The 27293-nt window shown below is 29.1% G+C and overlaps 2 protein-coding genes across 11 annotated transcripts; both read left to right on the top strand.

Moving 5' to 3' along the window:
• Positions 1 to 51: 51 nt before the first annotated feature.
• Positions 52 to 15475, top strand: LOC105674523 (uncharacterized). Of its 3 annotated transcripts, none has more exons than XM_067348338.1 (12): positions 52 to 187; positions 535 to 743; positions 1140 to 1266; positions 1809 to 1998; positions 2094 to 2305; positions 3157 to 3387; positions 3677 to 4473; positions 4830 to 6128; positions 6420 to 7195; positions 7549 to 8812; positions 9111 to 9883; positions 10237 to 10574. In XM_067348338.1, exons 10-12 carry the CDS (start codon positions 8770 to 8772, stop codon positions 10420 to 10422), a joined length of 1002 nt encoding a protein of 333 aa, XP_067204439.1. In that variant the 5' UTR covers positions 52 to 187; positions 535 to 743; positions 1140 to 1266; positions 1809 to 1998; positions 2094 to 2305; positions 3157 to 3387; positions 3677 to 4473; positions 4830 to 6128; positions 6420 to 7195; positions 7549 to 8769; the 3' UTR covers positions 10423 to 10574. The 3 variants fall into 3 exon arrangements, 1 of the variants encoding a protein (XP_067204439.1); XR_010888192.1 differs by having other exon boundaries at positions 70 to 187; XR_010888193.1 differs by lacking the exons at positions 52 to 187; positions 535 to 743; positions 1140 to 1266; ... (4 more) ...; positions 4830 to 6128; positions 6420 to 7195 and adding exons at positions 11771 to 12543; positions 12888 to 14151; positions 14436 to 15475 and having other exon boundaries at positions 8157 to 8812; positions 10237 to 11477.
• Positions 15476 to 16606: 1131 nt separating this feature from the next.
• LOC105674397 (uncharacterized) lies at positions 16607 to 27216 on the top strand. Of its 8 annotated transcripts, XM_067348343.1 has the most exons (10): positions 16664 to 16829; positions 17135 to 17940; positions 18270 to 19058; positions 19294 to 19528; positions 19831 to 20636; positions 20960 to 22262; positions 22569 to 23356; positions 24157 to 25441; positions 25743 to 26512; positions 26846 to 27216. In XM_067348343.1, exons 1-3 carry the CDS (start codon positions 16787 to 16789, stop codon positions 18453 to 18455), a joined length of 1035 nt encoding a protein of 344 aa, XP_067204444.1. In that variant the 5' UTR covers positions 16664 to 16786; the 3' UTR covers positions 18456 to 19058; positions 19294 to 19528; positions 19831 to 20636; positions 20960 to 22262; positions 22569 to 23356; positions 24157 to 25441; positions 25743 to 26512; positions 26846 to 27216. The 8 variants fall into 8 exon arrangements, with proteins under 8 accessions (XP_067204443.1, XP_067204442.1, XP_067204444.1 ...); XM_067348344.1 differs by lacking the exons at positions 19831 to 20636; positions 20960 to 22262; XM_067348339.1 differs by lacking the exons at positions 16664 to 16829; positions 17135 to 17940; positions 18270 to 19058 and having other exon boundaries at positions 19307 to 19528; positions 20960 to 21905; positions 22032 to 22262.
• Positions 27217 to 27293: the final 77 nt, after the last annotated feature.

Below are 27293 nucleotides of genomic sequence, written 5' to 3'. Positions count from 1 at the left end.
CGCTACGGCATCCACTATCGCTTTTCGTAATATTGCGATTGCCCACTGTTGGTAACATAATCCAACTGTTCAGGTAATGCATTACCGGAAATCGATATTGTGTTGCGAGACGAAATTCGAGCAAACTACGTTAGATGGCACTGCTTCGAGGCATTATTTTGCGACGACTGAAATAATTTCTCTGCAGGTTTGTGTAAAATAAATTAAATTACAAATATAATACATTACTGGTGATATTTCACACATAACAGAAAAAAAGAATCTTTGTTTAATTGCGTCTAAATTTAATCAAACAATGATTTAAATATTCGAATGTTTTATCTGTGTGGTCATGAAAAAATTAATTATTCATATTCTATCATAAAATATATAAGTATTTGAATCCTAAAATAGTTAATTAAGAGGATAATAGTAGAAAATAAAAATTCTGTGTATTATGTAGGTTATACTAGAAAGTAAACAATGAACATAATGTGTAATGATATAATATTCTTTATAATATTGTATAATTAATAATCTATTTTTCATTTGCAGATACATCTTGCTTTATATTCCTTCGATGATGATCAAGTGTTTCTATCATTATGATTGCTGTGCAAAGCACATTATCTAGCACTACATCGAAGATTATTCAGAAGTAATCTTGCCAAACTGTTTGTATCATTTTCAGCTTGAATTGCTGATGATGTTTTATTTGAAGGATTTTTATTAATTTGTCTTCACTGTCGTTAAGTTCTTTTATGGTAGGTACTGTGTTTGAAATTTTTTCAATGATGACATTCATCTTAACACACTTGCCACTTTTACCTTTTAATCTTTAATTCAATTTGTTGTTGTGTTAAGTGTAATTTCCTGCACACGTGTTTCTCTAACCTTTGTCTAACAATTATTCAACACATTTAGCTGTTGAAAGTATCTTCATGAACAATTGATTGTCAAATATTACTTTTAATGATAATTTTATGTATGTAATTCTTTAATTAGTATTAATGGAAGTGTAACACTTTTCAATTTGTTGTGTTAAATATCATCTTCTGCACAAGTGCAGGAAATGAATATAGTAGTTGATAAAATAAATATTTGCTATTTTTATCAAGAAGATAGTATATTTGCTACATCTATCTTTATTATTTTTGCAGTCACAAAATATTTCAGCAAAATGGAAATCAAAAGAATATCCACAAGTTTTACAGAATTAGATGGGAGATTATTATATTATTCAAGGAAGTCTTTGGAAAATAATCTTCCTAAGTTTAAAAGGAAAAAGTATGTCTCATTTTTTGAATACGGATTGAAATTTAATATATATAAAGAATTATAAATTATAATATATGAAAAATTCAGCGAGAATAGGAGCATAATTAGACATATCAATTATTGTAAAATGAATGTCACCGTCTATTCCATTCCTACTAGATAAGTTAACGAATACAATTATCTGAATTCTCTTGTATTAATCAATATTACATATTTATCTACTCGAATATAAAATCACATTTAACTATTGCATCAACACAGCATTGTACACATATATCTTTGTAATAGAATATTTTAAGGAATAATTAAATATACATAAAAATTTATATTAAACAAATAATTTAATAAGTACAAATAAGCCCAAGCTTCAAAATTTTAACAACCATTTACGTCTTTTTTTTTTAAACATGCAAATATTTATATTAAGACATTCGTGTAGAGAATTTTGAATATTTTTATCGAGACAAAAATTAACCGAAAATTATGCACATTAATTTTTTTATCAACGAATACTCAACAGTGTTTTAATATTATAACTTTCCATTTGGTAGCAGCTATTGTGTCTGTCGATGGCATGACAAAATGGAACTTTGGTCCAGAATAAGTGTTTGAACTGAACAAGACAGTATTATACATGGAAACTCATACAATTGAAGAACTGAAGAGAGAACTAGAATGGCATGCACTCATCAACCAAAATATTTCATGCTTTTAAACAAGAAGAGGAACATTCACAGCATGGTAATTACGTATACTTTTATACTTTTCCATTTTTAATTTTTATTTTTCCATCTAAGTCGAATTTTATATTATCTCTCTATTGCTTATTTTTACAGATACAATATTTTAACAAGATCCATGGCAAAAAACCAAAATTCACAAGTTGCACTCATTTAGAGGGAAATGAGTTTTTCCCAAACAGCTTGTATAAGTATTACTTTTTACAAGATGTGCATCTCTCCACGTACTCCGTATCAGACCTGCCCAAAAAGAGCTTAAAATAATTGAACATGAATGAGTCTGTTATGAAATCAGAGAAACAGGACAGGTAAATAACTATATTGGAACATAAGAGATCTATAAAATCTGAGAGGCCTTATAGACAAAGAATTTGTCAGAATTTGTCAGAATTTGTCAGAATTTGTCAGAATTTGTCATTATATAGCTGTTCATGAGCGAAATTATTCAAAAGCTTGAAAAAATATAATTGTGAAATATGCCAAGGACATTTATCAAACTAAAGTTTTCTTTCTCTGTGATGTATGATATTTTTCATGATATTTAACCGTTGATTCTTAAAAAATATCCATTGAAATTACGCTGTCATTTTTTATTAAAGTTAATATGACTTATTGATCAAATATATTCACTATTCGGTTCAGTTCTTTCTATTCAATATTCTTACATTAATTATTGGAAAAGTATTGAATAATAAATATTGCAAATAAACATCTTAACTACGGAAACGTTGCAAATATTTTCAAAATTACGTATCATCGAATATAAAATTATTCCAGATTATTTCTAAATAAAATAAAAAAATTTTATAATGCTACGATATTTTTTTAAAATACATATCTCTATTTATATTTTTATACTTTTTTTTACACGAAAATTTCTGATCAATGGGGAACGGGGAATTTTAGTTAGCTTTTGTCAGTAATTGGTCGGAATAATAACCATTTTTCTTAAAAAATAATGATATTTTAATAATATAATATTTCTATAATAATATATAATAAATTATATATGAAATCTTTATACAAATATACGTACGAAATTAAATTTTTGTAGTTTGCGCATACATTTTTAAATATGCCTAGAAAAAGCTGGTTATATATATCCTTACGATAAGACACATAAGTATCATCTTTGAAATATTATTGTTGAAATTTTAAGGGTAAGAGAGCGACGTTTGTATTTTATCATGTTGTGTATCGGCAAGGTAATATAAACCAGAGGACAATAGTGATGTGCCTTATTATCCATTGTGCGGGCGATGAATTCGGAGTATATAATAGAGAACCTAGTGAAAGCATTATAAACAGACATTAAACGTAACGAGGCAGGCAATCGATTACGACATTATGTCATTTAAAATGTGTGTTACCGTCATCCCGTTCGTGTTAAGTAAGTTAACAATTACAATCATTCGAATTTTTATCAGTTAATGTCACATATTTGTTTATATTCGATTACTCGAATATAAAATCACGTTAAACTGCCTCCAATGGAGCATGGTATACTTGTATAGTGAAATAATTTCAAAGATTCATTGAAAATATATTTTAAAAATGATGGTAAGCAAAAGAAATTACCAAGTTTAAGTATGCCCACTCATTTAGCACATAATTTTTTTATCGATAAATAGATGATAATGTTTTAATATTATAACTGATTGAACTTTCCGTTTGTGTAGGAGCTCTTTTGTTCGTCGAAGACGTGCAAGAATGGAATTTCGGTCCAGAATATGTATTCGAACTGACAAAATCCATTAGGACATACGTGACGGATAAACATTCTATAGGTCAAAGAATAACTGCTGTGGTGAAGTGTCGTCTAAATGTATTGTCTCAAAGTGACAAAAATATTCATTTCTGTAATGCAAGCGACATCATTGTGACAAATATGACGCAGAAAAAGAATGGAAATTGGGAAGAAATGATAGTTGACAGGCACTCTGCCACTCCCCATAAACAATCAAAAAAAATACCGCACCAATTATTTAAAATAGATTTTAGCGAGAATGGTGTACAGGATTTTACATTAAAAACGAAACAAAAGCAACGTTATTATAACATCATCGCAGATATCATCGCAGATATCATCGATCTATTCAGTTTGGACATTGATTTGAATATCGTAAGACGCAGAATGAAAAATTATGAAAGCTTTTCTGACAGACCATATGTAATCTTCTCTTTCACAAACCATCAAGAAAACACGACAAGAGCTATTGAATGTAACACGTCAGGGACAGTTGAGTATACACCATTACATCAACATAATGAAAACGAAACATTTGGGGTCCAGAACAATGAAAAAGAAACAAATAAAACGAAATTCGATTTTCAACTCGCATTGCTACCGATATGTTACGGAAAAGACAAGTATCCCGCCAGTGAGACTTTGGTGATAGACAAAATTAGAAACGCATGCACTCATCAACGAACAAACCTCAGGTTTTTAAACAGCAAATGGAAGCTTATCAACGTGGTAATTATGTATACTTGTATACTTTTCTATTACATTTTTATGAAAACAGAGAAAATTAATTATCAAATATTACTTTAAATAACAATTTTTTTTTATTGTGATTAATTTCTCAATTGTTTGTAAGTGCGATGTATGTATGGGCTATGTATGTATGTATGAATGTATGTGGATATACCTGCACGCTGTATATGCCTACACATAATAATATATGCATATAAGCAGGTGTATATAACATATATTTTTATAATAATTTTTGTTTTTATTTCTGGGAGAAAATTAATATTTTGTTAGACTTAGTTTTTATATTTTTATCCAACTTGAATTTTATGTTATCTCTCTATTAATTATTTTTACAGACCGAATATTCTAACAGAATACAGATCCACAACAAAAAACCGAAGTTCGCAAGTCAAACTCATATACAGGGGAATGTTTTTCTCCCAATGAGCACAACCATAGTATATAAATTTCAGGAAAATGTGTCCCTCCAGCTAGTCCGTATAAAAGCTGCACGGATAAAGCTTAATACAGCTGAATATGACTGGGACTATTATGAAATCGAAGAAACAAATGGATAACAAATGCATAATTATACTGAAACACAAGAGATTTTAAAATCTGAGAGGGTTTATAGGCAAACCAGAATTTGACATTATACGGCTGTACAGCTTTGATAAATAAAACTGTAAAAACATGCTAAGGATATTTGTCTAACTAATTTTTTTCTCTTATGTGATGTATGATATTTTTCATGACAGTGAACCGTTAATCCTTAAAAAATATCCATTGAAATACATTGAAATTATGCTGTTACTGTTTATCAAAGTTAAGATGACTTGTTGATCAATTATACTCATTATTCTGTTTAATTTTTCCCATTGAATACTCTTATACCAATTACTGGAAAAATATTGAATATCAAGTATTGTCATAAACATCTTTACTGTGAAAACGTTATAAATACAGTATTCTCAAAACTACGTATCATCGATTATGAAAATTATTCCAAATTATTTCTATCATTTCAAATCAAATTAAAACATTTTATAACGCTACGATATTTTTTTTTAATACATATATTTATATAATTATATTTATATAATACTCTATTTATATTTTTATACTTTTCTTACACGAAAACTTCTAATCAATGGGGAACAGGGGATTTTAGTTAGTTTTTGTCAGTAGTTTGTCAGAATACCCATTTTTCTTAAAAAATAATGATATTTTAATAATATAATATTTCTATAATAATATATAATAAATTATATATGAAATCTTTATACAAATATACGTACGAAATCAAATTTTTGTAGTTTGCGCTTACATTTTCAAATGTGCCTAGAAAAAGCTGGTTATATATCCTTACGATAAAACGCATAAGTATCATCTATATAATATTAATGTTGAAATTTCAAGGGTAAGAGAGCGACGTTTGTATTTTATCATGTTGTGTATCGGCAAGGTAATATAAACCACAGGACAATAGTGATGTTCCTTATTATCCATCGTACGGGCGATGAATTCGGAGTATATAATAGAGAATCTAGTGAAAGCATTATAAGCAGATACTAAACGTAACGTAACGAGGCAGGCAATCGATTACAACGTCATGTTATCTAAAGTATGTGCTACCGTCATCCCGTTCCTGTTAGGTAAGCTAACAATTACAATCATTCGAACTTACTTTTATCAGTTAATGTCACACATTCGTTTATATTCGATTACGAATATAAAATCACGTCTAACTGCCTCCAATGGAGCATGGTATACTTCTATAGCGAAATAATTTCCAAGATTCATTGAAAATATATTTAAAAAATGATGGTAAGCGAAAGAAATTACCAAGTCTAAGTATGCCCACTCATTTAGCACATAATTTTTTTATCGATAAATACATGATAATGTTTTAATATTATAACTGATTGAACTTTCCGTTTGTGTAGGAGCTCTTATGTTCGTCCAAGACGAAAAAGAATGGAATTTCGGTCCAGAATATGAATTCCAATTGAAAAAAACCATTAAGACACACATAACGAAAAACTATTCTATAGGTGAAAAAATAACTGCTGTGGTGAAGTGTCGTCAAAATGTATTGTCGCAAAGTGACGAAAATATTTTGTTCTGTAATGCAAACCATATCTTTCTGACAAATATGTCGCAGATACATAAAAATAAAAAGAAAATAGTAAATGTCAAGCACTCTGCCACTCCCAAAAAACCATTTAAAAAATTACCGGACCAATTATTTAAAATAGGGTTTAGCAAAAAAGGTGTACAGAATTTTACATTAAAAACAGTGAAACTAAATCAACATCATCATAACATCATCACAGATATCATCGATCAATTTTATATGGGTATTAATTTGAGTATCGCAAGACACAGAATGGAAAGTTATGAAAGCAAGAAACACGGACCATATGTAATCTCCTTTTTCACAAACCATCAGGAAAAGACGATAAGAGCTATTAAATGTAACACGTCAGGGACAGTTAAGTATACACCATTACATCAACATCATAAAAACATAACATGTGGAGTCCAGAACAATACAAAAAAAAATAATAAAACGAAGTTACATTTTCAACTCGGATTGCTACCGATATGTGACAAGTATCCCGCCAGTAAGACTTTGGTGATAAACAGAACTAGAAACGCATGCACTCATAAACGAAAAAACCTCTGGTTTTTTAACGAAAAATGGAAGCTTATCAACGTGGTAATTACGTATACTTGTATACTTTTTTATTACATTTTTATGAAAACAGAGAAAATTAATTATCAAATATTACTTTAAATAACAATTTTTTTTTCATTGTGATTAATTCCTCAATTGCATGTAAGTGCTATGTATGTATGAGCTATGTGTGTATGTATGTATGTGGATATATGTGCGCGCTGTATATGCCTACACATATAGATATATGCATATAAGCAGGTGATTATAACATATATTTTTATAATAATTTTTGCTTTTATTTCTGGGAGAAAATTAATATTTTATGAGACTTATTTTTTATATTTTTATCCAACTTGAATTTTATGTTATCTCTCTATTAATTATTTTTACAGACCAACTATTCTAACAGAATAAAGATCCAGGACAGAAAACCGAAGTTCTTAAGTCATACTCATGTACAGGGGAATGTTTTTTTCCCAAAGAGCACAGCGGCATATCCTTTTGATGAAGATGTGCATTTACACCTACTCCATATCAAAGCTGCACGGAAAGAGCTTAATACAGCTAAATATGAATAAGACCGTTATGAAATCGAAAAAACTGACAAGTGCATAATTATTGAAAATTTATTACTGAAACACAAGAGATTTTAAAATCTGAGAGGGTTTATAGGCAAACCAGAATTTGACATTATACAGCTGTACAGCTTTGATAAATAAAACTGTAAAAACATGCTAAGGATATTTGTCTAACTAATTTTTTTCTCTTCTGTGATGTATGATATTTTTCATGACATTGAACCGTTGATCCTTAAAAAATATCCATTGAAATTATACTGTTATTGTTTATCACAGTTAAGATGACTCGTTGATCAATTATTATCATTATTCTATTTAATTTTTTCCATTCAATACTCTTATATCAATTACTGGAAAAATATTGAATATCAAGTATTGCCAAGAATATCTTTACCGTGAAAACGTTATAAATACAGTATTCTCAAAATTACATATCATCGATTATGAAAATTATTTGAACTTATTTCCCTTATTCCAAATAAAATTTTTAATTTTTATAATGCTAAAGTATTTTCTTTGAATATATATCATTGACAGTTTATACTTTTCTTTCGTGAACCGAAAACTTCAGATCAATGAGGACTAGTAAATTTTAGTTAACTTTTGTAAGTAATGGTCAGAATAATAATCATTTATTTTAAAAATAGTGATATTTTAATAATGTAATATTTTTATAACATGATATAATAAACTATATATGAAATCTTCATACAAATATACGTACGAAATCAAATTTTCATAGTTTGCGCATACATTTTTAAATATTCCTAAAAAAAACTGGTTATATGTCCTTACGGTAAAACGCATAAGTATCATCTTTGAAATATTATTGAAATTTCAAGAGTAAGAGAGCGATGTTTGTATTTTATCATGTTGAGTATAGGCAAGGTAATATAAACCACAAGACAATAGTGATATGACGTATTATCCATCGTGCGGGCGATGACTTCGAAGTATATAATAGAGGACCTAGTGAAAGCATTATAAGCAGACACTAAACGTAACGTAACGAGGCAGGCAATCGATTAAGACGTTATGTTATCTAAAGTATGCGCTACCGTCATCCCGTTCCTGCTAGGTAAGCTAACAATTACAATCATTCGAACTTACTTTTATCAATTAATGTCACACATTCGTTTATAATATATTCGATTACTCGAATATAAAATCACGTCTAACTGCCTCCAATGGAGCATGGTATACTTCTATAGCGAAATAATTTCCAAGATTCATTGAAAATATATTTAAAAAATGATGGTAAGCGAAAGAAATTACCAAGTCTAAGTATGCCCACTCATTTAGCACATAATTTTTTTATCGATAAATACATGATAATGTTTTAATATTATAACTGATCGAACTTTCCGTTTGTGTAGGAGCTCTTATGTTCGTCGAAGACGGAAAAGAATGGAATTTTGGTCCAGAATATGTATTCAAACTGACAAAATCCATTAAGGCATACATGACGGAGAAATATTCTATAGGTGAAAGAATAACTGCTGTGGTGAAGTGTCGTCAAAATGTATTGTCTCAAAGTGACGAAAATATTTTGTTCTGTAATGCAAACCATATCTTTGTGACATATATGTCGCGGGTGCGGGATAAAAATTGGAAAGAAATAATAGATGGCGAGTACTATGCCACTCTCAATAAACAATCGAAAAAAATACCAGACCAATTATTTAAAATAGAGTTTAGCAAGAAAGGTGTACAGAATTTTACATTAAAAACTGTGAAACGAAAGCATTATAACATCATCACAGATATCATCGATCAATTCAATATGGGTATTAATTTGAGTATCGCAAGACACAGAATGGAAAGTTATCAAAGCCAGAAACACGGACCATATGTAACCTCCTTTTTCACAAACCATCAGGAAAAGACGACAAGAGCTATTAAATGTAACACGTCAGAAACAGTTAAGTATACACCATTACATCAACATAATAAAGACAAAACATCTGGAGTCCAGAACAATAAAAAAGAAACAAAGAAAACGAACTTCCATTTTCAACTCGGATTGCTACCGATATGTGACAAGTATCCCGCCAGTGAGACTTTGGTGATAGACAGAATTAGAAATGCATGCACTCATCAACGGCAAAACCTCAGGTTTTTTAACGCCAAATGGAAGCTTATCAACGTGGTAATTATGTATACTTGTACACTTTTCTATTACATTTTTATGAAAACAGAGAAAATTAATTATCAAATATTACTTTAAATAACAATTTTTTTTTCATTGTGATTAATTCCTCAATTGTTTGTAAGTGCTATGTATGTATAAGCTATGTGTGTATGTATGTATGTGGATATATGTGCGCGCTGTATATGCCTACACATATAGATATATGCATATAAGCAGGTGATTATAACATATATTTTTATAATAATTTTTGTTTTTATTTCTGAGAGATAATTAATATTTTATGAGACTTAGTTTTTATATTTTTATCCAACTTGAATTTTATGTTATCTCTCTATTAATTATTTTTACAGACCAAGTATTCTAACAGAATAAATATCCAGAACAAAAAACCGAAGTTCTCAAGTCATACTCATGTACAGGGGAATGTTTTTTTCCCAATGAACCAAGCGGCATATACTTTTGATGAAGATGCGTATTTTCACCTAATCCGTATCAAAGCTGCACGGAAAGAGCTTAATACATTTGAATATGAATGAGACCGTTATGAAATCGAAGAAACTGACAAGTGCATAATTATACTGAAACACAAGAGATTTTAAAATCTGAGGGTTTATAGGCAAACCAGAATTTGACATTATATAGCTGTACAGTAGCTTTGATAAATAAAACTGTAAAAACATGCTAAGGATATTTGTCTAACTAATTTTTTTCTCTTCTGTGATGTATGATATTTTTCATGACATTGAACCGTTGATCCTCAAAAAATATCCATTGAAATTATACTGTTATTGTTTATCAAAGTTAAGATGACTCGTTGATCAATTATATTCATTATTCTATTTAATTTTTTCCATTCAATACTCATATCAGTTATTGGAAAAATATTGAATATCAAGTATTGCCATGAACATCTTTACCGTGAAAACGTTATAAATACAGTATTCTCAAAATTACATATCATCAATTATAAAAATTATTTGAACTTATTTCTCTTATTCCAAATAAAATTTTTAATTTTTATAATGCTAAAGTATTTTCTCTGAATATATAGCATTGACAGTTTATACTTTTCCTACGTGAACCGAAAATTTCAGATCAATGATATCTAGTGAATTTTAGTTAACTTTTGTAAGTAATGGTCAGAATAATAACCATTTATTTTAAAAATAATGATATTTTAATAATGTAATATTTTTATAACATGATATAATAAATTATATATGAAATCTTCATACAAATATATGTACGAAATCAAATTTTCATAGTTTGCGCATACATTTTTAAATATTCCTAGAAAAAGCTGGTTATATGTCCTTACGGTAAAACGCATAAGTATTATCTTTGAAATATTATTGAAATTTCAAGGGTAAGAGAGCGATGTTTGTATTTTATCATGTTCTGTATCGGCAAGATAATATAAACCACAGGATAATAGTGCCTTATTATCCATCGTGCGGGCGATAAATTCGGCGTATATAATAGAGGACCTAGTGAAAGCATTATAAGCAGACACTAAACGTAACGAGGCAGGCAATCGATTAAGACGTTATGTTATCTAAAATATGTGCTACCGTCATCCCGTTCCTGCTAGGTAAGCTAACAATTACAATCATTCGAACTTACTTTTATCAGTTAATGTCACACATTTGTTTATATTTGATTACTCGAATATAAAATCACGTCTAACTGCCTCTAATGGAGCGTGGTATACTTCTATAGTGAAATAATTTCAAAGATTCATTGAAAATATATTTTAAAAATGATGGTAAGCGAAAGAAATTACCAAGTCTAAGTATGCCCACTCATTTAGCACATAATTTTTTTGTCGATAAATAGATGATAATGTTTCAATATTATAACTGATTGAACTTTCCGTTTGTGTAGGAGCTATTATGTTCGTCGAAAACGACAAAGAATGGATTTTCGATCCAGAATATGTATTCAAACTGACAAAATCCATTAGGGCATACATGACGGACAAACATTCTATAGGTGAAAAAATAACTGCTGTGGTGAAGTGTCGTCTAAATATATTGTCTCAAATTGACAAAAATATTTTGTTCTGTAATGCAAACCATATCTTTGTGACATATATGTCGCGGGTGCAGGATAAAAATTGGAAAGAAATAGTAGATGGCGTGTACTCTGCCACTCCCAATAAACGATCAAAAAAAATACCGGACCAATTATTTAAAATAGAGTTTAGCAAGAAAGGTGTACAGAATTTTACATTAAAAACAGCGAAACGAAAGCATTATAACATTATCACAGATATCATCGATCAATTCAATATGGGCATTGATTTGAGTATCGCAAGACACAGAATGGAAAGTTATGAAAGCCAGAAACGCGGACCATATGTAATCTCCTTTTTCTCAAACCATCAGGAAAAGACGACAAGAGCTATTAAATGTAACACGTCAGGGACAGTTAAGTATACACCATTACATCAATATAATAAAGACAAAACATCTGGAATCCAGAACAATAAAAAAGAAACAAAGAAAACGAACTTCCATTTTCAACTCGGATTGCTACCGATATGTGACAAGTATCCCGCCAGTAAAACTTTGGTGATAAACAGAATTAGAAACGCATGCACTCATCAACGGCGAAATCTCAGGTTTTTTAACACCAAATGGAAGCTTATCAACGTGGTAATTACGTATACTTGTATACTTTTCTATTACATTTTTATGAAAACAGAAAAAATTAATTATCAAACATTACTTTATATAACAATTCTATTTTCATTGTGATTAATTCCTCAATTATTTGTAAGTGCTGCATATATGTATGTGTATATACGTGCGCGCTGTATATGCCTACATCTACATATATGCATATACGTATATCCATATAAGCAGGTGTATATAATATATATTTTTAAAATAATTTTTGTTTTTATTTCTGGGAGCAAATTAATATTTTGTTAAACTTAGTTTTTATATTTTTATCCAACTTGAATTTTATGTTATATCTCTATTAATTATTTTTACAGAAACAGTATTCTAACACAATGAAGATCCACGACGAAGAACCGCAGTTCTCAAGTCATACTCATGTACAGGGGAATGTTTTTTTCCCAATAAGCACAACCTCAGTACATAAATTTGAGGAAAATGTGTACCTCAACCTAGTCCGTATAAAAGCTGCACGGAAAGAGCTTAATACAGCTGAATATGAATGAGACCGTTATGAAATCGAAGAAACTGGTAAATGCATAATTATACTGAAACACAAGAGGTTTTAAAATCTGAGAGGGTTTATAGGCAAACCAGAATTTGACATTATATAGCTGTACAGAAGCTTGGATATATAAAATTGTAAAAACATGCTAAGAATATTTGTCTAACTAATGTTTTTTTTCTCTTCTGTGATGTATGATATTTTTCCTGACATTTTATAGTTGATCCTTAAAAAATATGCATTGAAATTATACTGTTATTGTTTATCAAAGTTAAGATGACTTGTTGATCAATTATATTCATTATTCTGTTTAATTTTTTCCATTCAATACTCTTATATCAATTATTGGAAAAATATTGAATATCAAGTATAGCCATAAACATCTTTACTGTGAAAACGTTATAAATACAGTATTCTCAAAACTACGTATCATCGATTATGAAAATTATTTCAAATTATTTCCATTATTCCAAATAAAATTTTTAAATTTTATAATGCTAAGGTATTTTCTTTGAATATATATCATTGACAGTTTATACTTTTCTTACGTGAACCGAAAACTTCTGATCAATGAGAACTAGTGAATTTTAGTTAACTTTTGTAAGCAATGGTTAGAATAATAACCATTTGTTTTAAAAATAATGATATTTTAATAATGTAATATTTTTATAACACGATATAATAAATTATATATAAACTTTATATACAAATTTGTATATAAAATTAAATTTTCGTACTTTGTCGATACATTTTTAAATATGCCTAAAAAAAGCTGGTTATATATCCTTATTGAAACGTATGTAAGTGTCATCTTTGAAATATTATTATTTACATTACAAAGATAAGAGACTCGACGTTTGATTTTTATCATATTGTATCGTTATAGTAAAATAAATCACGGGACAAAACTGATTTGCCTCATTATCCATCGTGCGACCGGTGAATTCGGAGTATGTAATAAAGGATCTAGTGAGAGTAGCAGCATTATAAGCAAATAATTAACGTAACAAAGCAAGCAATCGATTATGGCATGATGACAGCGTCAATGAATGTTACGATCATCCCGTTTTTGCTAGGTAAGCTAACAAAGTACAATGATTTCAATTCACTTTTATTTGTCAATGTTACATATTCGTTTACACGAATATAAAACCATGTTTAACTGCTGTCTACATTGGAGCATGATATACCATTCTATAGTGAAATATTCTAAAAATTAATTTAAAATATATTTAAAAAATAATATTAAGCAAAAAAAATTTCCAAGCCCAAGTATGCCCATTCATTTAGCACATAATTTTTGTATCGATAAATAGATAATAATGTTTCAATTTTACAACTAAACTTTTCGTTTGTTTAGGAGCTCTTATGTCTGTCGAAGACGTGCAGGAATGGAATTTCGGTCCAGAATACATGTTCGAATTGAAAAAATCCATTAGAGTGTACATGGAGCAAGAAATGTATATAGCTGCAAAAGCAACTGCTATGCTAAAATGTCGTCCAAAAGTATCGTCTCAAAGTATCCCAAATCTTTTGATTTGTTGTGCAAGTAATATCACTGTCTTAAATATCACGCGGCAGAAATATGAAAAGTGGAAAGAAATAATACACGACAAAATCTCTATCATTCCGCATAAGGAATGAAATAAAATACTGAACCAATTATTTCGATTAGAGTTTGGTAGACGAGGTATACGGAATTTTGAAGTAAAAGTAAGTGAACAGAAGCAACATTATTATAACATGATCACAGATATCATTGATCAATTCAACATTGGCACTGATTTGAGTATCGTAAGAGTCAGCATGAAAAATTATGAAAACAAGGTACGCAGACCGTATGTAATCTCCACTTTCACGCAATATGAGGAAGACACGGCAAGAGTTACTAAATGTAATACGTCATGGTCAATTACGTATACACCATCAAATCAACATAAGAAAAACAGAAAATTTAGCAGAAAAATGGTCCAGAAAAAGAATAAAACAGAATTCGGTTTTCGACTCAAATTGCTGCCGATATCTTACACGCATCCCGCCAGTAGGACATTTGTGATAGAAAGAATTAGAAAGGGATGCACTCATCACTCGCAATTCCTTATGCTTTTTAACGAGAAGTGGGAAATTCACAACATGATAATTACGTATACTTTTATGCTTTTCTATCACATTTTTATAGAAACAGAGAAAATTAATTATCAAACATTACTTTAAATAACAATTCTTTTTCCATTGTGATCGATTGTTTAATTGTTTGTAAATGCTGTATGTATATGTATATACGTACTGCATGTGCCTATATATATACATATGTGCATATAAGCAGGTGTATATAACATATATTTTTATAATAATTTTTGTTTTTATTTCTGGGAGATAATTAATAATTTATTAGACTTAGTTTTCATTTTTTTATTCAAACTGAATTTTATATCATCTCCCTATTAATTATTTTTACAGACACGATATTTTAACAAAATGGAGATTCGCGACAAAAAACCGAAGTTTACAAGTTATACTCATTTAGAGGAGGATGTTTTTTCCCCAAACTACTCGTTTAAATATAATTTTTGGGAAGATGTGTACCTCCACCTAGTCCGTATCAAACCTGCCCGAAAAGAACTCAATACAGCTAAATATGAATAAGATCGTTATGAAATCAAAAAAACAGAAAAATATATTTAACATAATTATACTGAAACATAAGAGATTTATAAAACCTAAGAAAGCTAACAGACAAAACAGAATTTGTCATTATACGTACATATAATATTCATTATATATATTGTTTTAAAGTTTGAATAACTAAAATTATATAATTATGTTAAAAACATTTCTCAAACTAACGTTTTCATTCTCGTTTGTGATGTATGATATTTTTCATGACATTTTACGGTTGATCTTTTAGAAATATACATTGAAATTACACTGTCATCAAATTGGGTATCAAAGTTAATATGACTTGTTGGTTCATATATATTCATTAGTCTGTTTAAAAATTCTTATTATTTAATATTTTTATATTAATTATTGAAAAAATATTAAATATCAAATATTGCCATATACATATTTATTATAGAAATATTGCAAACACAATATGCTCAAAATTACATATCATCGATTATGAAAATTATTTCAAATTATTCCTATTATTGAAAATAAAATTTTTTAATTTTATAATGCTAAGGTGTTTTCTTTCAATACATATCGTTGATTGTTTATACTATTCATACATGAACCGAACTTCTGATCAATAAGGCACAATAAATTTTAGTTCGCATTTGTAAGTAATGTTTGGAATAATAACAATTTGTCGTAAAACTAATAATATTTTAATAATATAATGTTTTTATAACAATATATAATAAATTATATAAATCTTCATACAAATATACATATAAAATCAAATTTTCGTAGTTTGCGTACACATTTGTAAATACATCTAGAAAAAGCTGGTTATATATCCTTACGATAAGACACATAAGTATCATCTTTGAAATATTATTATTGAATTTCAAGGATAAGAGAGCGACATCTGAATTTCATCACATTGTGTTGGCAAGGTAATATAAACCACAGGACAAAAGAGATTTGCCTTATTATCAATCGCGCGGCCGGCGAATTCGGAGCATGTAATAGAGAATCTAGTGAGAGTAGCAGTAATATAAGCAGACACTTCTCGTAACAAAATAGGCAATCGATTACGGCAAGATGTTATCGTTGATGAATGTTACCGTCATCCCGTTTCTGCTAGGTAAGCTAACGAAGTGCAATTATTTCAACTCACTTTTATTTGTCAATGTTACAATGTATTCGTTTCCGAATATAAAATCTTGTTTAACTGCTGCCTCCAATGGAGCATTATACACTACTCTATAGTGAAATATTTGAAAAATTAATTAAAAATATATTTATAAAATAATATTAAGCAAAATAGAAATTTTACCAAACTTAAGTATGCCCACTTGTGTAGCAGACAATTTTTATATACAACTTTTTATCGATAAATAGATGATAGTGATTTAATATTATAACTGATTCAACTTTCCGTTTGTTTAGGAGCTCTAATGTCCGTCGAAGACGTGAAAGAATGGAATTTCGGTCCGGTATACGTATTCAAACTGGAAAAACTCACTAGAGTGTACATGGATCTGGAGCTAGGAATTTATGTAGACGAAGAGGTAACTGCTATGTTGTGGTGTCGTCCAAAATTATCGCTTCAAAGTATCCAAGATGTTCTGTTCTGTCATACGAAGAACATCACCGGCCGTACAAATATCACGCGGCAGATATATGATAATTGGAAAGATATTTCTGATCTCATATTGGAAAGATCTGTTGGTATAAATGACAGAAAATCCATCAATTTTCATGAAAAATCAATAAAAATACCGGATCATATATTTAAAATAGAATTTGGCAGGCAAGGTGTGCAGAATTTTAAAGTGAAAGGAAGGAAAAAGGAGATACATCATTATGACATCATGACAGATATCATCGATCAATTCAACATTGGCACTGATTTGAGTATTGCAGCAGCAAACACCATGGGAACTTATACAATCAAGAGACCATATGTATTCAGCACTTTCATGCTATATGAGGAAGACACGACGAGAGCTTCTAAATGCAATACGTCAGGATTAATTATGTTTCCACTCAATATATTAAATCAATATAATAAATACGAAAATGATTTGGTCGAAGAAAATAAAACGAAATTTGGATTTCAACTCAGAGTGCTACCGATATCTTACACGAATCCCACCGGTAAGCTTTCATTGATAGAGAGAAATAGAATGGCATGCACTCATCAACCGCAATACCTCATGCTTTCTAACGTGAAATGGAAGATTCACAACACGGTAATTATACTTTCATACTTTTATACTTTTCTCTCACATTTTTATGAAAACAGACTAAATTAATTATCAAACATTACTTAACATTTCTTTTTTCATTGTTATTAATTCCTCAATTGTTTGTAAGTACTGCATGTATGTATGTGTATATACGTGCGCGCTGTATAAGCCTACAAATATACATATATGCATATAAACAGGAATATATAACATATATTTTTATAATAATTTTTGCTTTTATTTCTGGGAGAAAATTAATATTTTGTTAGACTTAGTTTTTATATTTTTATGCAACTTGAATTTTATGTTCTCTCTATTGAATATTTTTACAGAAACGGTATTCTAACATAATGAATATCCGCGACAAAAACCGAAGGTTCACAAGTTATACTCGTTTAGAGGGGGATGTTTATTTCCCAACGACCACAAGGACAATATATAATTTTCGGGAAAATGTGTACCTCCACCTAGTCCGTATCGAAGCTGCACGGAAAGAGCTTAATACAGCTGAATATTAATGAGACCGTTATAAAATCGAAGAAACTGACAAATGCATAATTATACTGAAACACAGAAAATTTTAAAATCTGAGAGGGTTTGTAAACAAACCAGAATTTGTCATTATATATATATAATTGTTCAAAATTTGGAATAAGTAAAATTATGTTAAGAACATTTCTCAAACTAATGTTTTCTTTCTTGTTTGTGATGCATAATATTTTTCATGACGTTTTATGGTTGATCCTTTAGAAATAGACATTGAAATTAAACTGTCATTGCGTATCAAAGTTAATATAACTTGTTGATCATATATATTCATTATTCTGTTTAAAAATTCTTTTTATTTAATATTTTTATATTAATTATTGAAAAAATATTAAATATCAAATATTGCCATATACATATTTACTATAGAAATATTGCAAACACAATATTCTCAAAATTACATATCATTGATTATGAAAATTATTTCATATTATTCCTATTATTGAAAATAAAATTTTTTAATTTTATAATGCTAAGGTGTTTTCTTTTAATACATATCATTAATTGTTTATATTATTCTTACATGAACCGAAAACTTCTAATCAATAAGGCACAATAAATTTTAGTTCGCATTTGTAAGTAATGTTCGGAATAATAACAATTTGTCGTAAAAACTAATATTTTAATAATATAATATTTTTATAACAATATGTAATAAATTATATAAATCTTTATACACATTTACATATAAAATCAAATTTTCGTAATTTGTGCACACATTTTTAAATACATGTAAAAAAAGCTGGTTATATATCCTTACGATAAGACACATAAGTATCATCTTTGAAATATTATTATTGAAATTTCAAGGGTAAGGGAGCGACGTCTGAACTTCATCACATTGTGTTGGCAAAGTAATATAAACCATAGGACAAAAGAGATTTGCCTCATTATCCATCGTGCGGGCGGTGAATTCGGAGCATGTAATAGAGAATCTAGTGAGAGTAGCAGTATTATAAGCAGACACTTCTCGTAACGAAATAGGCAATCGATTACGACAAGATGTTATCGTTGATGAATGTTACCGTTATCCCGTTTCTGCTAGGTAAGTCAACGAAGTACAATTATTTTAACTCATCTTTATTTGTCAATGTTACAATGTATTCGTTTTCGAATATGAAATCATGTTTAACTGCTGCCTCCAATGCATTATACACTACTCTATAGTGAAATATTTGAAAGATTAATTAAAAATATATTTATAAAATAATATTAAGCAAAATAGAAATTTTACCAAACTTAAGTATGCCCACATATGTAGCAGACAATTTTTATATACAACTTTTTATCGATAAATAGGTGATAGTGTTTTAATATTATAACTGATTAAACTGTCCGTTTGTTTAGGGGCTCTAATGTCCGTCGAAGACGTGAAAGAATGGAATTTCGGTCCAGTATACGTATTCAAACTGAAAAAACTCACTAGGGTGTACATGGACCTGGAGCTAGGAATTTACGTAAACGAAGAGATAACTGCTATGTTGCGGTGTCGTCCAAAATTATCGCTCCAAAGTATCCAAGATGTTCTGTTCTGTCATACGAAGAACATCATCGGCCGTACAAATATCACGCGGCAGATATATGATAATTGGAAAGATATTTCCAATTTCATATTCGAAAGATCTATTGGTATAAATGACGGAAAGTCAATCAATTTTCATGAAGAATCAATAAGAATACCGGACCGTAAATTTAAAATAAAATTTGACAGACAAGGTGTGCTGAATTTTAAAGTGAAAGGAAGGAAAAAAAAAATACATCATTATGACATCATGACAGATATCATCGATCAATTCAACATTGGCACTGATTTGAGTATCGTAGCAGTAGACAGCATGAGAACTTATACATTCAAGAGACCATATGTAATCAGCACTTTTACGCTAAATGAGGAAAACACGACGAGAGCTTCTAAATGCAACACGTCAGGATCAATTATGTCTCCACTCAATATATTAAATCAATATAATAAATACGCAAATAATTTGGTCAAAAAGAATAAAACAAAATTTGGGTTTCAACTCAAACTGCTACCGATATCTTACACGAATCCCACCGGTAAGCTTTTTTTGATAGAGAGAAATAGAATGGCATGCACTCATCAACCGCAATACCTCATGCTTTCTAACGAGAAATGGAAGATTCACAATATGGTAATTATACTTTTATATTTTTCTCTCATGTTTTTATGAAAACAGACTAAATTAATTATCAAACCTTACTTAACATTTCTTTTTTCATTGTTATTAATTTCTCAATTGTTTATAAGTACTGCATGTATGTATGTGTATATACGTGCGCGCTGTATATGCTTACATATATACATATATGCATATAAACAGATGTATATAACTTATATTTTTATAATAATTTTTGTTTTTATTTCTGGGAGAAAATTAATATTTTGTTAAACTTAGTTTTTATATTTTTATCCAACTTGAATTTCATATTATCTCTCTATTGATTATTTTTACAGAAACGGTATTCTAACATAATGAATATCCGCAATAAAAACCGGAGGTTCACAAGTTATACTCGTTTAGAGGGGGATGTTTATTTCCCAACAACCACAAGGACAATATATAATTTTCGGGGAGATGTGTACCTCCATCTAGTCCGTATCAAACCTGCCCGAAAAGAACTCAATCCAGCTAAATATAAATAAGATCGCAATGAAATCAGAGAAACAGGGAAATACATAATTATACTGAAACATAAAAGATTTATAAAACCTAAGAGGGCTTATAAACAAACCAGCATTTGTCTATGTATACATATATAATATTTATTATATATATATATATGTTCAAAATTTGAAATAAGAAAAATTATGTTAAGAACATTTCTCAAACTAACGTTTTCTTTCTCGTTTGTGATGTATGATATTTTTCATAACATTTTACGGTTGATCCTTTAGAAATATACATTAAAATTAAGCTGCCATTGTGTATCAAAGTTAATATGACTTGTTGATCATATATATTCATTATTCTGTTTAAAAATTCTTTTTATTTAATATTTTTATATTAATTATTGAAATAATATTAAATATAAAATATTGCCATATACATATTTACTATAGAAATATTGCAAACACAATATTCTCAAAATTACATATCATCGATTATAAAAGTTACTTCAAATTATTCCTATTATCGAAAATAAAATTTTTAAATTTCATAATGCTAAAGTGTTTTCTTTTAATACATATCATTAATTGTTTATATTATTCTTATATGAACCGAAAACTTCTAATCAATGAGGTACAATGAATTTTATTTAGCTTTTGTACGTAATGTTCGGAATAATAACAATTTTTCGTAAAAACTAATATTTTAATAATATAATATAATAATTTTATAACAATTATAATAATTTTATAACAATATAAAATTATGTATAAAATCTTCATATAAATATAGGTACGTATAAAATCAAATTTTCGTAGATTGCGCACAAATTTTCAAATACGCCTAGAAAAAGCTTATATATCCTTTCGGTAAAACGCATAAGTATCATCTTTGAAATATTATTATTTCCATTACAAGGACAAGAGATCGACGATTGAATTTTATCATATTGTATCGGCATGGTAATATAAACAGGAGAAAAGAGATATGCCTCATTATCCATTCTGCGGGCGGTGAGTTCGGAGCATGTATTAGAGGATCTAGTGAGAGTAGCAGTGTTATAAGCAGACACTTATCGTAACGAGATAAGCAATCGATTACGCAAGATGTTATCGTCAATGAATCTTACCGTCATCCCGTTTCTGCTAGGTAAGCCAACGAAGTACAATTATTTCAACTCACCTTTATTTGTCAATGTTACAATGTATTCGTTTCCGAATATGAAATCATGTTTAACTGCTGCCTCCAATGGAGCGTTATACACTATTCTATAGTGAAATATTTTAAAGATTAATTACAAATACATTTAAAAAATAATATTAAGCAAAAAAGAAATTATACCAAGCTTAAGTATATGCCCACTTATGTAGCATAGAATTTTATATAAAACTTTTTATCGAAAAATAGATGATAGTGTTTTAATATTATAACTGATTGAACTTTCCGTTTGTTTAGAGGCTCTAATGTCCGTCGAAGACGTGACAAAATGGAATTTCGGTCCAGTATACGTATTCCAATTGAACAGACTCACTAAAGTACATATAGAACCAAAGCTAGGAATTTATTTAGCCGAAAATGTAACTGCTACGGTGTGGTGTCGTCCAAAATTATCGCCCCAAAATATCCAAGATGTTCTATTCTGTCATGCAAAAACGATCATCGGCCGTCCAATTCTCTCGCGGCAAAAATATACTTTCGAAGATCTTAAGAATCTCATGTCGGAAACATCTATTGATATAAATGGCAAAAAGTTCATCAATTTTGATGAAGAATCAACAAAAATACCGGACCATATATTTCAAATAGAGTTTGGCAGGCAAGGTGTGCAGAATTGTTATGTGAAAAAGCAATATTATTATGACATCATCACAAATATCATCGATGAATTCAACGTTGACACTAATTTTGGTATCGCAGCAGGAAACAGTACGAAAACTCATAAAACCACATCAACTGTATTCAACTTTTTCGTGCTATATGATGAAGACACGATGAGAGCGTCTAATTGCAACACGACAGCATTAATCGTGTATCATACCAATACATTAAGTCACTATAATAAATACGAAAGATTTATGTACGAAGAGTATATAACAAAATTTAGGTTTCGACTTAGACTGCTACCGATATCTTACACGAATCCCACCGGTGAGACTTTATGGATAGAGAGAGATAGAAAAGCATGCACTGAGCAACCGGATTACATCTTGCTTGACTTCGAAGAATGGGAGATTGACAATATTGTAATTATACTTTTATACTTTTAAACTTTTCTCTCACATTTTTATGAAAGCAGACTAAATTAATTATCAAACATTACTTAACATTCCTTTTTTCATTGTTATTAAATCCTCAATTGTTTGAAAGTACTGCATGTATATATGTGTATATACGTGCGCGGTGTATATGCCTACATATATACATATATACATATAAGCAGGCACTAGCGGATCCTGATGTCGATAATGAGGGGTGGGGGGGTTCGACCTGCTTTAATGCAGTTTTTACCAAGATTTTTGAAACAGATCCAGCAAATTGATTTTTTTTAACTTGGAAGGAGGGAGGGGGGGGGGTCAGGATCCATCAGTGTAAGCAGGTGTATATAACATATATTTTTATAATTATAATTAATATTAAATTATTGCTCTTCCTTAATTAAATTAATAATCGTGTTGATATAAAGCAAATAGAGCAAGAGCTGAATCAAGTTGATCAAAAATTCATTTTTGATTACAAATTATTACAAATTATTTCGGCCAAGAGATGTGGCCATCTTCAGTAAAAATTGATAAACAAAAAAAATTTTTTATTACATAAGTAGAGAAGCGTTGATAAGAACAATTAATAATTTGTAATAAAAAATGAATTTTTGAGCAACTCGATCCAGCTCTTGCTCTATTTGCTTTATTTCAACATGATTATATATTTTTATAATAATTTTTGTTTTTATTTCTGGGAGAAAATTAATTTTTTATTAGACTTCGTTTTTATATTTTTATCCAACTTGAATTTTATGTTATCTCTCTATTAATTATTTTTACAGACCAAGTATACTAACTTAATAAATATCCGCGACGACAACCCGAAGTTCACAAGTTATACTCAGTTAGAGGGTTATGTTTATTTTGAAATGTTAACAACCTTAGTACAGTTTGAGGAAGATGTGTACCTCCATCTACTCCGTATCGAAGCTGCACGGGAAGAGCTTAATACAACTGAATATGATTGAGACCGTTATGAAATCGAAGAAACCGACAAAAGCATAATTATACTAAAACACAAGAGGTTTTAAAATCTGAGAGGGTTTATAGGCAAACCAGAATTTGACATCATATAGCTGTACAGAAGCTTGAATAAATAAAATTGTAAAAACATGCTAAGGATATTTGTCTAACTAATATTTTTTTCTCTTCCGTGATGTATGATATTTTTCCTGACATTTAACAGCTGATCCTTAAAAAATATCCATTGAAATTATACTGTTATTGTTTATCAAAGTTAAGATAACTTGTTGATCATATATATTCATTATTCTGTTAAAAAATTTTTTTTATTTAATATTTTTATATTAATTATTAAAAAAATATTAAATATCAAATATTGCCATATACATATTTACTATAGAAATATTGAAAACACAAAATTCTCAAAATTACGTATCATCGATTATGAAAATTATTTCAAATTATTCCTATTATTGAAAATAAAATTTTTAAATTTTATAATGCTAAGGTGTTTTCTTTCGATACATATCATTGTATTGTTTATACTATTCTTACATGAACCAAAAACTTCTGATCAATGATATACAATAAATTTTAGTTAGCATTTGTAAGTAATGTTCGGAATAATAACAATTTTTCGTAAAAACTAATATTTTAATAATATAATATAATAATTTTATAATAATTATAATAATTTTATAACAATATATAAAAAATTATGTATAAAATCTTCATAGAAATATACGTATAAAATCAAATTTTCGTAGTTTGCGCACACATTTTTAAATACATCTAAAAAAAGCTGGTTATATATCCTTACGATAAGACACATAAGTATCATCTTTGAAATATTATTATTGAATTTCAAGGATAAGAGAGCGACATCTGAATTTCATCACATTGTGTTGGCAAGGTAATATAAACCACAGGACAAAAGTGATTTGCCTCATTATCCATCCTGTGGGCGGTGAATTCGGAGCATGTATTAGAGGATCTAGTGAGAGTAGCAGTATTATAAGCAGACACGTATCGTAACGAGATAGGCAATCGATTACGGCAAGATGTTATCGTTGATAAATATTACCGTCATCCCGTTCCTGCTAGGTAAGCCAACGAAGTACAATTATTTCAATTCACCTTTATTTGTCAATGTTACAATTTATTCGTTTCCAAATATGAAATGTTTAACTGCTGCCTCCAATGGAGCATTATACACTACTCTATAGTGAAATATTTTAAAGATTAATTACAAATACATTTAAAAAATAATATTAAGCAAAAAAGAAGTTATACCAATCTTAAGTATGCCCACTTATGTAGCAAAGAATTTTATATACAATTTTTTATCGATAAATAGATGATAGTGTTTTAATATTATAACTGATAGAACTTTCCGTTTGTTTAGGGGCTTTAATGTCCGTCGAAGACGTGGAAGAATGGAATTTCGGTCCAGTATACGCATTCCAATTGAACAAACTCACTAAGATATACGTGGATCCAAAGCTAGGAATTTATTTAACCGAAAATGTAACTGCTATGGTGTGGTGTCGTCCAAAATTATCGCTCCAAAGTATCCAAGATATTCTGTTCTGTCATGCGAAGACGATCACCGGCCGTCCAATTCTCTCGCGGCAGATACATAATTGGAAAAATAATGTCAATCTCTTGTTGGAAACATCTATTGATATAAATGGCAGTAAGTCCATCAATTTTCATGAAGGATCAACAAATATACCAGACCATATATTTAAAATAGAGTTTGGCAGGCAAGGTGTGCAGAATTTTAAAGTGAAAGAAATAAAAAAGGAACTACATTATTATGACATCATCACAAATATCATCGATCAATTCAATATTGGCAGTGATTGGAGTATCGTAGAAAGAGACAGCATGCCAACTCATAAAATTGAATCATATGTAATCAGCACTTTCATGCCATATGAGGAAGACACGGTGAGAGCTTCTAAATGCAGCACGTCAGGAGTGATTATGTATCCAATCGATACATCATATCAATATAATAAAAGCGAAAAATTTTTTCAACTTAGACTGTTACCAATATCTTACATAGAACCCACCAGTAAAAATTTGTGGATGGAGAGAAATAGAATGGCATGCACTCAGCAACCGCAATATATCATGCTTTCTAACGAGGAATGGCAGATTGACAATATGGTAATTATACTTTTTCACTTTTATACTTTTCTCTCACATTTTTATGAAAACAGACTAAATTAATTATCAAACATTACTTAACATTTCTTTTTTCATTGTTATTAATTCCTCAATTGTTTGTAAGTACTGCATGTATGTATGTGTATATACGTGCGCGCTGTATATGCCGACATATATACATATATGCATATAAGCAGGTGTATATAACATATATTTTTATAATAATTTTTGTTTTTATTTCTGGGAGAAAATTAATATTTTGTTAGATTTAGTTTTTATATTTTTATCCAACTTGAATTTTATGTGTTATCTCTCTATTGATTATTTTTACAGTTCCAGTATTCTAACATACTAAATATCCATGACAAAAACCGAAAGTTCACAAGTCATACTCATTTAGAGGGGAATGTTTATTTTCCAATAAGCACAAACTCAGTACATAAATTTGAGGAAGATGTGTACTTCCATCTACTCCGTATCGAAGCTGCACGAGAAGAGCTTAATACAGTTGAATATGATTAAGACCGTTATGAAATTGAAGAAACCGACAAAAACATAATTATACTGAAACACAAGATTTTAAAATCTGAGAGGGTTTATAAGCAAACCAGAATTTGACATTATATAGCTGTACAAAAGCTTGAATAAATAAAATTGTAAAAACATGCTAAGGATATTTGTTTAATTAAAATTTTTTTTTCTTCTGTGATGTATGATATTTTTCCTGACATTTTATGGTTGATCCTTAAAAAATATCCATTAAAATTATACTGTTATTGTT

The sequence above is a fragment of the Linepithema humile genome, chromosome 1 (genome assembly GCF_040581485.1).
Source record: "Linepithema humile isolate Giens D197 chromosome 1, Lhum_UNIL_v1.0, whole genome shotgun sequence".
Lineage (NCBI taxonomy): Eukaryota > Metazoa > Arthropoda > Insecta > Hymenoptera > Formicidae > Linepithema > Linepithema humile.
The sequence above is the reverse complement of the archived record's forward strand: the minus strand, read 5'-3'. Positions and strand labels throughout refer to the sequence as shown.

Bases quoted from the DNA above. Each gene is read 5' to 3' on its own strand.
- LOC105674523 (XM_067348338.1), top strand. From the start codon at position 8,770: ATGTTATCTAAAGTATGCGCTACCGTCATCCCGTTCCTGCTAG. The intron at 8,813-9,110 runs GTAAGCTAACAA...CCGTTTGTGTAG, and splicing joins CGTCATCCCGTTCCTGCTAG to GAGCTCTTATGTTCGTCGAA. The intron at 9,884-10,236 runs GTAATTATGTAT...TTATTTTTACAG, and splicing joins AATGGAAGCTTATCAACGTG to ACCAAGTATTCTAACAGAAT.
- LOC105674397 (XM_067348342.1), top strand. From the start codon at position 16,787: ATGTTATCGTTGATGAATGTTACCGTCATCCCGTTTCTGCTAG. The intron at 16,830-19,830 runs GTAAGCTAACGA...CCGTTTGTTTAG, and splicing joins CGTCATCCCGTTTCTGCTAG to GGGCTCTAATGTCCGTCGAA. The intron at 20,637-20,959 runs GTAATTATACTT...TTATTTTTACAG, and splicing joins AATGGAAGATTCACAATATG to AAACGGTATTCTAACATAAT.